Source organism: Salvia miltiorrhiza, chromosome 3 (assembly GCF_028751815.1).
Source record: "Salvia miltiorrhiza cultivar Shanhuang (shh) chromosome 3, IMPLAD_Smil_shh, whole genome shotgun sequence".
In the NCBI taxonomy this organism is placed as follows: Eukaryota; Viridiplantae; Streptophyta; class Magnoliopsida; order Lamiales; family Lamiaceae; genus Salvia; species Salvia miltiorrhiza.
Genome location: NC_080389.1, coordinates 1,290,152 through 1,301,405, shown reverse-complemented (window position 1 = coordinate 1,301,405; position 11,254 = coordinate 1,290,152). Strand labels below are relative to the sequence as shown.

The window sequence follows — 11,254 nt, the reverse complement described above, 5'->3', positions numbered from 1 at the left end:
TTTATTGATTATGCTCCTCAATTTCAGCAATTTTGATTCCACATTTCAAAAAGAAAAGCAAAGTGGTTCTCCTTTCAGCATCTTTTTGCCACCGGCACTGCGTCATTTGTTTTCCCTATTAAGTAACCTCGATTCAGAAAATATCAGCTTGGCCATCCCAAATGCTCAAGAGATTAATCTATCCACAGATAATATTGTTTCTTTGTAAACCTGAGATTGAACAAGAGTAGTACTCATATGAGACAACAAAAATCTGCTAGACCTGTGTTATTCAATTATCTCAAAAAACTACTCCATGTTATTCAATTCAAGAGGCAAATTTGATGAAAATTGTGCAATCAATTAAAATTTAAGCATATGCAAAGTCCAATGGGTTAGTTGCGCCTAAATACACAAACTTTCAACCAATTCTAGTTTTGCACATAAACTAAAAAATATGCCTCCAAACAGATGAACTTTCAATTGTTCAACTGCACCCAAATTAATGTTGAGGTGGATGCCTTAAATGCCTACATGGTTTAAACAATTGATGTGCTAGACGAGGTACTTGGATTTCTACGCTACTTCAGCTTGTCACGATGATATTAATTTGTCACTTTAACTAGCCACGATCGCCGAAAATTGATAGCCGTGTGAAAAATCGGAACAATTAAAAGTTCGTGTATTTGGAGGCGGAATATTTAGTTCATGTGGAAAACCAGAAATCACTAAAAGTACATGTATATAGGCACAATTACCCCAAGTCCAATAAAGTAGGACATGAAAGTTAACTTATCCTTCTTTCTTTGTGAACTCCATTAGGCATCACATCTTAAGTGCATTCAAATATGTTCACCACTCACATACCACCTCCCTACAAAAATAGAGAAACTCAAGGAAAAGATGAAGATCATACCTATCACAGTAGATATGATTCAACCACAGTTCGGCCAAACTTTTCCTGAACATCTTTGGGAGTTTCAATCTGCGAGCAAAAGAAAGAGGAATAGAAAAGGATAAACAATGGTGAAATATAATATCAATGTAGATAATGTATATAATATAATTATTCCCATTTACCGCATTTAATGCCTTGAAGAGAGCCTTCACAGTGTTGTGGGGATTCCTTGAACCAACAACCTACAAGAGTATTTCCATCAGGACAAAGTTGGAAACGAAAGAACATTTTTCTCGAGCCAGTTTCATACCTTTGATTTCACATTTCTGTAACCAGTTAAGTTAAGAATCAACTCCACAGTTTTGCCTGCCTTCATCCCTGATTGTGTAGGAGCTGGCCAAAGATACACCTACAAGCACTTAAAAATTTCAGGCCAAAATCCCTAAAGCAGAAAAACAGGTTTCTATCAATTTCAACCATCAACAAAGATATACAACTAGAAATTTGACGATACCTTAGTCTTTTTATACGATGTCTGAATTGCATGTGCAATTGTATGATCCTCATGCCGCTCTACATAATGCAGATTCTGAAAGCACTTCTCATATGCCTGTGGCAATAGGCCATTAACATATTAAACTATAAATAACAGATGCCGCGATGAGTTTCTATAAATATTGAAACGTTTTCTTATTTGAACAGACAATCCAGTGGCATAATACCTTTTAGAGTTGACTGCACATTCTCAGACAATAGTATATAAGCATGTCTAGTTTCAAGCCAAATTTACACACGTGCAGCATAAAGAAGCATGACAGTATGAATTTGAATGCATGTATAGTTCTGATACCTTTTGTGGTTAAAGTAGAAAATAAATCTGTCATGACAATAAACTACAATGGCATAGTATAATAGTACTACTTGCTAGCTCAAATGTGAACTTACCATATAAACAATCTCAAATTTCAAACTTAATAATTTTCGATGCAATATATCTTAGAAAACATGACTTATGATGAGAATAGGGACCCCATCTACATGATCACGCAATAGGTACTTGAATTCAGGATTAAAAAAGCAGATGGTGATAAGTATAGCATGAATTTGAAATCCTTGACACCAACAAAAACACTCACAACTGAGCGAAGAATCATTCAGCATGCAAAATACCACCAAACAAGCATCTACAAACACTCACAACTGAGCGAAGAATTATTCATTCATTAAATTTTAAAAACCTGGCTAAGTGAATCATAGAATGTTAAACACTTCACTATAACCTCATAATAGATTCAGGAAACCTATTAAGATAATAGATTTCTTGTAGGCTTTGTGGATTGTGGAGACTTGCACTGTTATTCCGATTTAGAGTTAAGGTTAAATGGCTGCCATTGTCTATACAGGTGGGCTTACTTTCCAAATGTATGATTGAGCTAATAAGCTTAAATGTTATATTGTTGCCCTTAAAATGGATTTAAAAATATGGACAAAATAGGCAAATCAAATTTTGTAAAACATGACATTTTTATACTCCCTATCCAACCACTCTTGATTAAATATGGACAAAATAGGCAATATCTATTTCGATAATAAACCAACCACTCTTGATTAAATAACCATCGAAAGAGTTTGCAATTTTTCCATGTAGCATTTACGTGCTTATGATTTTTCATCTATATAATTTGAAATATAATATCTTAGGTAACTAAGAATATTATGTTGCCCATCAAATAGCAAATACTCTTTATTTGACTGCATCCTAACATTCTTAGTTTTTTTATTTTGATAAATAAAATATTTGAAGTCATTCAAATATCTAACATATACATTGCACGCAATTAATAACTTTTTTGTCTTCTGAAAAATAACTTGAGTTAATGTTGTTTGAGTATCATGAATTATAATTCTCCATAAGAAATCTAACAAAAAAAATTACATTATCAATTTAACGCTCAACTATATTTATGTTGACACCATCCAAAAATAAAATAAATAAATAAGAGTGCAAAAAATAATGATATTATAATTTATATTACTACAATTTTAGATGCATAAATATATATTTCATATCAAAATTCATGTTGCTAACTTGCTAGTCCAAATCCTCATATTTACACTAGTTATTTTAAATATTTAATTGTTTATATTAAATCAATTTGACGTGACTTTTGGGGTAAATTTTTAGAACATAATTATTTTCTTAGAGCATAGCAAACACGAAAATGGAAGCCTCAAGCAAAATCGAAGAAATATCTATGTCCATGGCCAGGTATCGAGACACCGGCTGCAAGTCCTCTAAGGAGGCACAAGCACCGGCGCGTATGTTGCTTTCGATAGCTTGACCGATCGGTTAAGCAAATCGAAACAACATATGCATCAGTGTTTTCACATGATACACATGATAAAGGACACAATGTTATCACTCTTCAAAACATTATCCACTCACATGCGAAAAAAACTTCTAACAAATCAAAACAAGTTCCAAACTTCATTGCTTAAGAGGACCTCTTCAATATGAGAACACATTCCCATCCTCTTTTCCTCTTCAATCTGAATAATGAGAAAGATACATCAACATGTTTTTGTCATCTTCATCATCAACTCAAAACTCTGAAAGCTTGAAACCCGATGATCGGCCAACAAAACACACATAACACCGTCTATGAAATAACCAAAAATGAATAAAAATCGGATAAGATGCATGCAGCAAAGAATAGTTAGTGTAATTACAAGTTGTATCTTATCATATAAAAGCTAAGTTTGGAAAGTTGTGACCAATAACAAATTCAAGGGATGAAAGACAGTACCTTATCCAAATCCACATCTTTAGGACTTAGCACTGCAGACAACTTGAATGTTGTTTCCATATTCTTCTTGCTCCTCTCGTATCAATTCAACCGACTCAATTAGAGACTTTTTCACTCCACCTGTAACCTCAATGAGTTCAAGAGTTGGAATTTCTCCAATATCATTTGGTATCCCATTGAGATCCCAACAAGAATGAAGCAGTAGCCGTGTGAGTTTGGGGAAATGGCTACTTTCAGTTATCCAATTCTCGAACCCTGAACCTTCAATTAGAAGAACTTCCAACGCTGGGAATGCTTCTTCGCTTGTTTCCCATGTATCCCCATCGACCCAAGTACAACTTTTTAGTTTAAGTACTTGTAGATTTGGCAATGAACCAACAACAATCATGTGGCTCCAAGGAAGTCTCAAATCAATCAAACTCAACTTTTTCAGCATGCTAGGATAAGAAATCTTGTAGTGCCTTGGCCGAGATCGAACCCAACGACCAGCATATACTTTCAAATTCTCGAGCCGGTGCAGATGCACCAAATCATTCAAACAAGCTGCATCTTCATGATGGCCACCCCCAGAACAATCAATCTTCAACTTCTTAAGGTTTGGGATCTTTTTCAAGATCCTTTCTGTGCAACTCGAATGTGATATATAGGAAAGTGTTTGTAGGCTTCCTAGAGAGATAGTTGTTTCACTTGGATCCTCAAAATAGATTGTGCCGTGAAAGTGAACATGTCTTAATTGCGGCGTGTCCCAACTCAAAACAAGATAATCAACTACTCCAACACCGAGTATGCGTCGTCTTAAATTTCCGAGGATTAAGGTTTGCAGATTCTTAAGCATCGATAATCCCTTAGGAATAGATTGCATATAGTTAATAGCAAGGTATCTTAAATGAAATAACTCACATAGTTGATGCACTGATGGTGAGCTCTTCACGTCAGCAGGTACCGTATCCAACACCCTCAGCAACCTCACACCCTTGACAAAGTTCAGTTTCACTAAACGATATTTCGAGCATCTGATGGAATGGATGGTTGAATCATCATCGTCTGAAAGGTATCTGAGATGAGAAGAATCAAGGCTTACGCGGCGCTGATTCTTTATCCTTTCTCTAAAAGGCTTCTTTTTAACATGCTTATCCATCAGATTCAAGAAAAACTGACTTTCATGCGCTTTCCTTATGCACAAGTCCCTCATCAGATCATGGAGGCTGCAGCTTTTGATTCTGTTATCAGACTTCCTCTTTTTGACCAAAACAAGATTTCTCTTCATGAGTTCATCTAAACACTCTTCTGCCACCGCTTCACAGCTCTTGGAGTTGATTGAAAATTTCAGAAAGCCCTCAGCTACCCACAACCTCATGAGTTTCACAACCTTGATCTCATCATCTTCCGGAAAGGTAGCCATGTACAAGAAACATGGCCTCAAATATTGAGGTAATTCGACGTAGCTCAAAGATAGTATCTCCTCTATTTGGTCATGCTCTGTAGTTTTTGCAGACTTCACCTTTTCTGCAATCTCCTGCCATGAAGATGGATTCTTACTAACTGTGGATAGAAGCCCCGCAATCACCACAATCGCGAGGGGCAATCCTTTGCAGCTTGTCGCAATCTCCTCCCCAATAGTTTCTAAATTGGAAGGACATTCTTCATCTGCAAACACCTTATGCTTCAACAAATTCCAGCTCTGCTCTGCATTCAACAGGCTTATCTCATGAAGCCTGTTCGAAGGATCCGGATAAGAAGCCACCTCAAACAACCTCGTGGTTAGCACAACACGGCTTCCGTTGCCATCATCAGGAAATACCCTTCTGACGACATCCCATGCCTCACCACTCCACATATCATCCATCACAACTAAATATCTCCTCCCCATTAAAATTTTGTGCACTTTTTCATCATCACTTTTTCCCAATCTACCAGTGTAGTATTCTTTCAAGGACTCCAGAAGGCTAGAAAGAATTCTCTGTGCACTGTAATCTTGTGATATTGTGACCCAAACACGAATCACAAAATGGCCCACCGTTAATGGATCATCATAAACGTTCCTAGCAAGAGTAGTTTTGCCGATGCCACCCATACCACAGATTGGGATGACTTGGAGTCGGGATGGCTCTCCACAGAGGCGATCCTTCACGTCTAACACATAATCTTCAAAACCAACCATGGAATATTTGTGGATGGATGGATCAGTTGATGATGAAGTAGGAGCAGCAGAAGTATCAGCACCACCACGTTCAACGTCTTTGCTGCTGGAGCTATCCTTGATTTCCTTCACTTGTGCAGCAATCAATGCAATCTTCTGCATCACTCTTTGCATCTGCTGTTCTTGTTTTGCACTTCGATAGCATTCAGACTCCTCTTCCTCTTCCTCCTCCTTTTCATCATCGTCATCATCATGTAAACTAATCATATCACTAACCCTGTCGGCTGGTGCAAGTCCAGACGAGGAAGCAGCCATGTCGCTGCTGTTATTCTTCATGTCGATCAAATCAAATTCATTCCCCATCTTTGTCAATTGTTTTATGGACTGGAGTTTGGACTCCTCCTCGTCTTCCCCTTGCTTCTCATCATCATCATGTAAAGCAATCATTCCAGATGATGCAGAAGAATCACCTAGTTGCACTATGTCCTCTTCTATTGTGGAACTTTTATTCTTCTTCGAAAAAAGTTCCTTTCCTATTTTCTTCAAGTGGTGTTTAAACTTGAACTTGGTGAACTTTCCTGGCAAAAATTTCCACTTGTCAAACCTATGGTGTTCTGCACTTTCATCGCTAACCTGGTCGACCGGTGCAAGTTCGGATGAGGAGGCAGCAGCCGCGTCGCTGATATTCTTCATGGCGATCACCTCCGCCATGATCCAATCAATTTCACTTCCCATCTTTTTCAAGTGGTTTATGAAGTCGAGTCTGGACTCGGCTGGTAAAAATCTCCACTTGTCTCTGAAACGAATGTGATCTCTCTTCCACTTTAAGAAGCCTTCTTCGAACTTTTCCACTTCAATTACCACGTCGCGAATTCGGGCTTTCAAATTGTTGTCTTTAGCTTTCTGGCGAGGAATATCTTCGCCACACTCCTTCAACATCTTTTCCAGCTTCAAAATAGTATCCTCGATCATAGAGTCCCGGTCGAGTTGATCATCGTGGAGTTCAGACTCTTCATCTGAAGACAAGAAAAGCTTTTCCAACACAAGATATTCTAAGATATCTTCTGCTTCATTTGCCGCTTCCCTCATCCGCTCTTCCAAACTCTTGAATTTGTCTGGAAATTCATCGAGGAAGTCTTGAAAGGGAGTAACATAATCATGGAGAGATCTAATTTGTTGTTTTTCTTCAACAGAGATGGAATATAGATTGCTGTTAAGGAATCGGTCTATGGTGTTTGTGAGGGAGACAAGAGCAGCATAGGCCATCTCTGATGATGCAGGAAACTACGCCCTCCGTCCCTGAAATGGCTTCCTTTTTGGAGACGACACGGGTTTTAATGAAAAGTTGTAAAGTGTATAAAGTGGAGAAAAAATGATATAATAATTATTGGAAGTTTTGAAAAGTGTTATAATTAGTATTGGGAGTGGTGAAAAGTGAAAAGTAAGAATAAATAAAGTATTATTAGTGGTGGGGTAGGTGTTCAAAAATGGAAAGAAATAAAGAGGAAGTTATTTGGGGGACGTCCCAAAAGGGAAAAAGAGGAAGTTATTTTAGGGACGGAGGGAGTATTTGTTTTCTTTTTCTTTCTTTTCTTAGTAAGCAGATTGAAGGAAGAATAAACAACAGGATTATCTACATAGAGAAGAATAGAATGAAGAAGATAGTCAAAAAAAAAAAAATCAAGCAAAGTAGTGCAATCGATTACTTTTTCGTGAAATTGTTCTACTTTTCCCAAAAGCCAAAAAGTATGTGGAATACAGATCATTTTCGTGGGTCACATCCACATTCTTTTTACTAAAAGAATTTAGTAAAAAAAAAGGAGATAAAAGCATGTGGAATACAGATCATTTTCGTGGGTCACGAGCCACGACTCGAGTTCTTAGTCGTTCCAGATTATCCACTAAAATTAAATATGCATTTGAATCAAGAAAGATGATTATGGATCTCAAGCAACTTTATGGCCTATAACTATGCAAATAAAGACTATCTTGAAACATTTTATTAATCCAAACTCATTAAGATGATGTTCCTGCTTCCCTCAGTTTCAACAATTTAGATTCCAAAAGTAAAAAAGAATGCAAGTGGCTGTTCATGTTGAAACATGGTATCATCATAATGTAGAGAAAAATAAAGAGAAGCCAAAGATTGTTATTGTATTTCTTTGATATTGCTTGATATTTCCGTATTACAATGATACTCAATTTATAGGTTTAAGAATGATCAAAGTCATGCAAATCCCTATAATTAAGGTACTAAAGTCCTACAATATATTTCTTTTGACTTTACTTGTGGTTTTTCTTGACTTTGTTATTGAGTATTTTCAACACTCCCCCTCAAGTTGAGTAACGGGATTCCCGATATTCAACTTGCCAAGAACTTCTGAAAAATTCTTGGAGTTCACAGCTTTGGTTAGGATGTCTGCGAGTTGGTCTTCAGATCTTACGAATGGGAGCGTCACAATACCTCCTTCAATTTTTTCCTTGATAAAGTGCCTATCAACTTCTACATGCTTTGTTCTGTCGTGTTGAACAGGATTTTCTGATATGCTGATGGCTGCTTTATTGTCACAGAACATTTGACACGTCTTTGTCGGTTGAAGACCCAATTCAGTCAACAATCTTCTTAGCCATAGGACTTCGGTTAGTCCACTCTTGATTCCCCTGAACTCGGCTTCTGCACTAGAGAGTGCTACCACTTTCTGTTTCTTACTCCTCCATGAGACAAGGTTGCCTCCAATAAAGGTGAAGTATCCTGCTGTTGACTTTCGGTCGACGGGATTTCCAGCCCAGTCAGCATCAGTGTATGCCTGTATCTCGAGATGTCCAGTCTTCCTGAACAGTACTCCATAATCAAAGGTTCCTTTCAAGTATCTCACAATTCTGAGTGCTGCTTCCATATGGTCAGCTTGTGGTTGGTGCATAAACTGACTCACAACTCCAACAGCATATGCAATATCAGGCCGAGTATGGGAAAGATATATAAGTTTCCCTACCAAACGTTGATATTTTCCTCGATCTGCCAATTCAGCTCCCTTCACAATCTGTAGCCCATGGTTGACAGCCATAGGTGTCTCAGCTGGCTTGCAATTTAACATCCCTGTTTCTGCAAGAAGATCAAGAGTATACTTTTTCTGACTGATAAATATCCCTTTCTTTGATCTGAGTACTTCGATCCCGAGAAAGTACTTCAGTCTCCCAAGGTCCTTCATTTCGAACTCCTTGAAGAGATTTTCTTTCAACTTCTGAATTTCTTCTAAGTCATCTCCTGTTATGATCATGTCATCAACGTAAATGACTAAGCAAGAAATAAGATCACCTCGTTTCTTCAAGAATAAGGTGTGGTCTGAATTGCTTTGCTGGTACCCGAACTTCTTCATAGCTGTGGTGAATCTTCCAAACCAAGCTCTGGGAGATTGTTTGAGCCCATATAAAGTCTTTTTCAATTTGCATACCTTCCCTTCCTTGAACTCATCTGAAAAACCTTGGGGTGCATCCATGTATACCTCCCGTTCTTCTTCAAGCTCACCATGAAGGAAGGCATTTGTAACATCAAACTGATGAAGATCCCAATCCTTGTTTGCAGCAATGGAGAGGAGCACCCTGACAGTGTTCATCTTTGCCACAGGCGAGAAAGTTTCTGCATAGTCGATCCCATATGTTTGTGTGTAGCCTTTTGCAACCAGCCGAGCTTTGTATCGCTCAATAGATCCATCGGGTTTTCGTTTGATTGTGAAAACCCATCTGCATCCCACAGTTTTCTTCCCTTTCGGCAACCGACACTTTTCCCATGTATGATTCCGGTTTAGGGCCCCTATCTCTTTCTTCATAGCATTTCTCCAATGCTCGATCTTCAGTGCTTGCTCCGCTGTTTGTGGAATCTCCTCATCATATAAGGCTGCTTCATAGGCTGTTGCATTTTTGGACAAGTTTCCCTTGGCGATATTCCCAACAGAGTATCGGGAATTCCTCACAACTTTCTCTGGGGTATACCGTTTAGGAGGTACACCTCGATTACTCCTGGGTGGTAGCACATATCTCCCAGTATCTCCATCTACTGTATTATCCTCCTGTTCTTCTTCAATGACTTGAGAAATATTATCAGCAGAATCAGAAGCCACAATAGTAGGTTCAGAAGCTCTTACCTCAGATATCAGTGGCGGAGAAGATATAGGCTCATGCAGCGGACTAGATTGTTCTGGAGTGGATGAAACATGCTCGGTGGCAAGGCTAACTTTTTCTGTTGGGTCTGCTTCCGAGCCTGGCATTGGTAACCAACTTAACAGATCGGTCTCACTCTCTTTTTCACTCTCCCCCTGACTGTTAAGGTGGGTACTGTAAAAATATTCAGTTTCAAGAAAGTCGCAGTTCATGGTGGTTATGATTTGACGGGTTTTAGGATTGTAACATCTATACCCTTTTTGGTTAACACCATACCCGACAAACACACACTTAATGGCACAAGGAGAGAGTTTAGTCCGTTCATTCTTAGGGATATGAACGAAAACAGAACTACCAAAGACCCGGGGTTGAAGAGTGAGAGTGACAGGGACAGAGGCCAAAGTGGATAATTTTTGTAATGGGGTTTGAAGTTTGAGGGTTCTAGTGGGAAGGCGGTTTATAAGGTAAACTGAGGTTGCGACAGCTTCGGGCCAAAAATGGCTGGGTACCTTAGACTCAATCATCATAGCTCGGGTCATTTCAAGCAAGATTCTATTCTTTCGTTCAGCAACACCGTTTTGTTCAGGGGTATGGGAACAAGTGGTTTGATGAATTATCCCTTTTTGTTGACAAAAGTTCTGCATGTTATGATTGACAAATTCACCCCCGTTATCAGTTCTAAGGACTTGGATATTTTTCTGGAATTGATTTTGCACCATGACGAAAAAATGAGTAAATTTATCAAAAACTTGAGATTTATTTTTGAGAAAATATAACCATGTCATTCTAGTGCAATCATCAACAAAAAGCAGAAAATATTTAAACCCTTGACCCCCGGCAATAGGTGATGGACCCCAAACATCAGAGTGAACTAAAGAAAAAATAGAATCGACTTGAGTATCACTGGGTTTAAAAGGTTGTCGATGACTTTTAGCCAAAACACAAGTTTCACAAGATAAAGTATTATTTTGCATAATGTTAGGGAATAAAATCTTAAGGTAACCCGTGGATGGATGCCCTAACCTACGGTGCCAAAGCCAGGCTTCCCGGTCAGCAGTTCCGTGAGCCAGCATCACCTTGCCTTGTTGAGCTATCTCATCCACATAGTACAATCCATCCCGCTCAGTGCCACGCCCAATAATCTCCCCCGTCCTGATATCCTGAAGTAAACAGAAGTGAGGATGCATAAGCATGGTACAATTGAGCTCTTTAGTAACATGGCTAATAGATAAGAGTTTGTGTGAAAGAGACGGGACATAAAGACAATTTGAG

General features: G+C 38.5%; 2 protein-coding genes across 2 annotated transcripts; both read right to left on the bottom strand.

The window, feature by feature from the left end:
• Positions 1-898: 898 nt before the first annotated feature.
• On the bottom strand, positions 899-2,521 carry LOC131015750 (uncharacterized). The gene is made up of 5 exons (XM_057944173.1): positions 2,495-2,521; positions 1,392-1,487; positions 1,188-1,286; positions 1,060-1,119; positions 899-964 (listed from the first exon to the last, which is right to left on the bottom strand). The coding sequence occupies exons 1-5, from the start codon at positions 2,519-2,521 to the stop codon at positions 899-901; spliced, it is 348 nt and encodes a 115-aa protein (XP_057800156.1).
• A 575-nt stretch (positions 2,522-3,096) lies between these two features.
• LOC131016786 (putative late blight resistance protein homolog R1A-3) lies at positions 3,097-7,106 on the bottom strand. The gene is made up of 2 exons (XM_057945514.1): positions 3,685-7,106; positions 3,097-3,427 (listed from the first exon to the last, which is right to left on the bottom strand). Exon 1 carries the CDS (start codon positions 7,088-7,090, stop codon positions 3,704-3,706), a length of 3,387 nt encoding a protein of 1,128 aa, XP_057801497.1. The 5' UTR covers positions 7,091-7,106; the 3' UTR covers positions 3,097-3,427; positions 3,685-3,703.
• Positions 7,107-11,254: the final 4,148 nt, after the last annotated feature.

Coding starts and splice junctions, on each gene's coding strand:
- LOC131015750 (XM_057944173.1), bottom strand. CDS start 2,521: ATGGAAAAATTGCAAACTCTTTCGATG. Junction 1,488..2,494: donor AATTGCAAACTCTTTCGATG/GTTATTTAATCA, acceptor CTATTGCCACAG/GCATATGAGAAGTGCTTTCA. Junction 1,287..1,391: donor CATCGTATAAAAAGACTAAG/GTATCGTCAAAT, acceptor AAGTGCTTGTAG/GTGTATCTTTGGCCAGCTCC.
- LOC131016786 (XM_057945514.1), bottom strand. CDS start 7,090: ATGGCCTATGCTGCTCTTGTCTCCCTCACAAACACCATAGACCGATTC.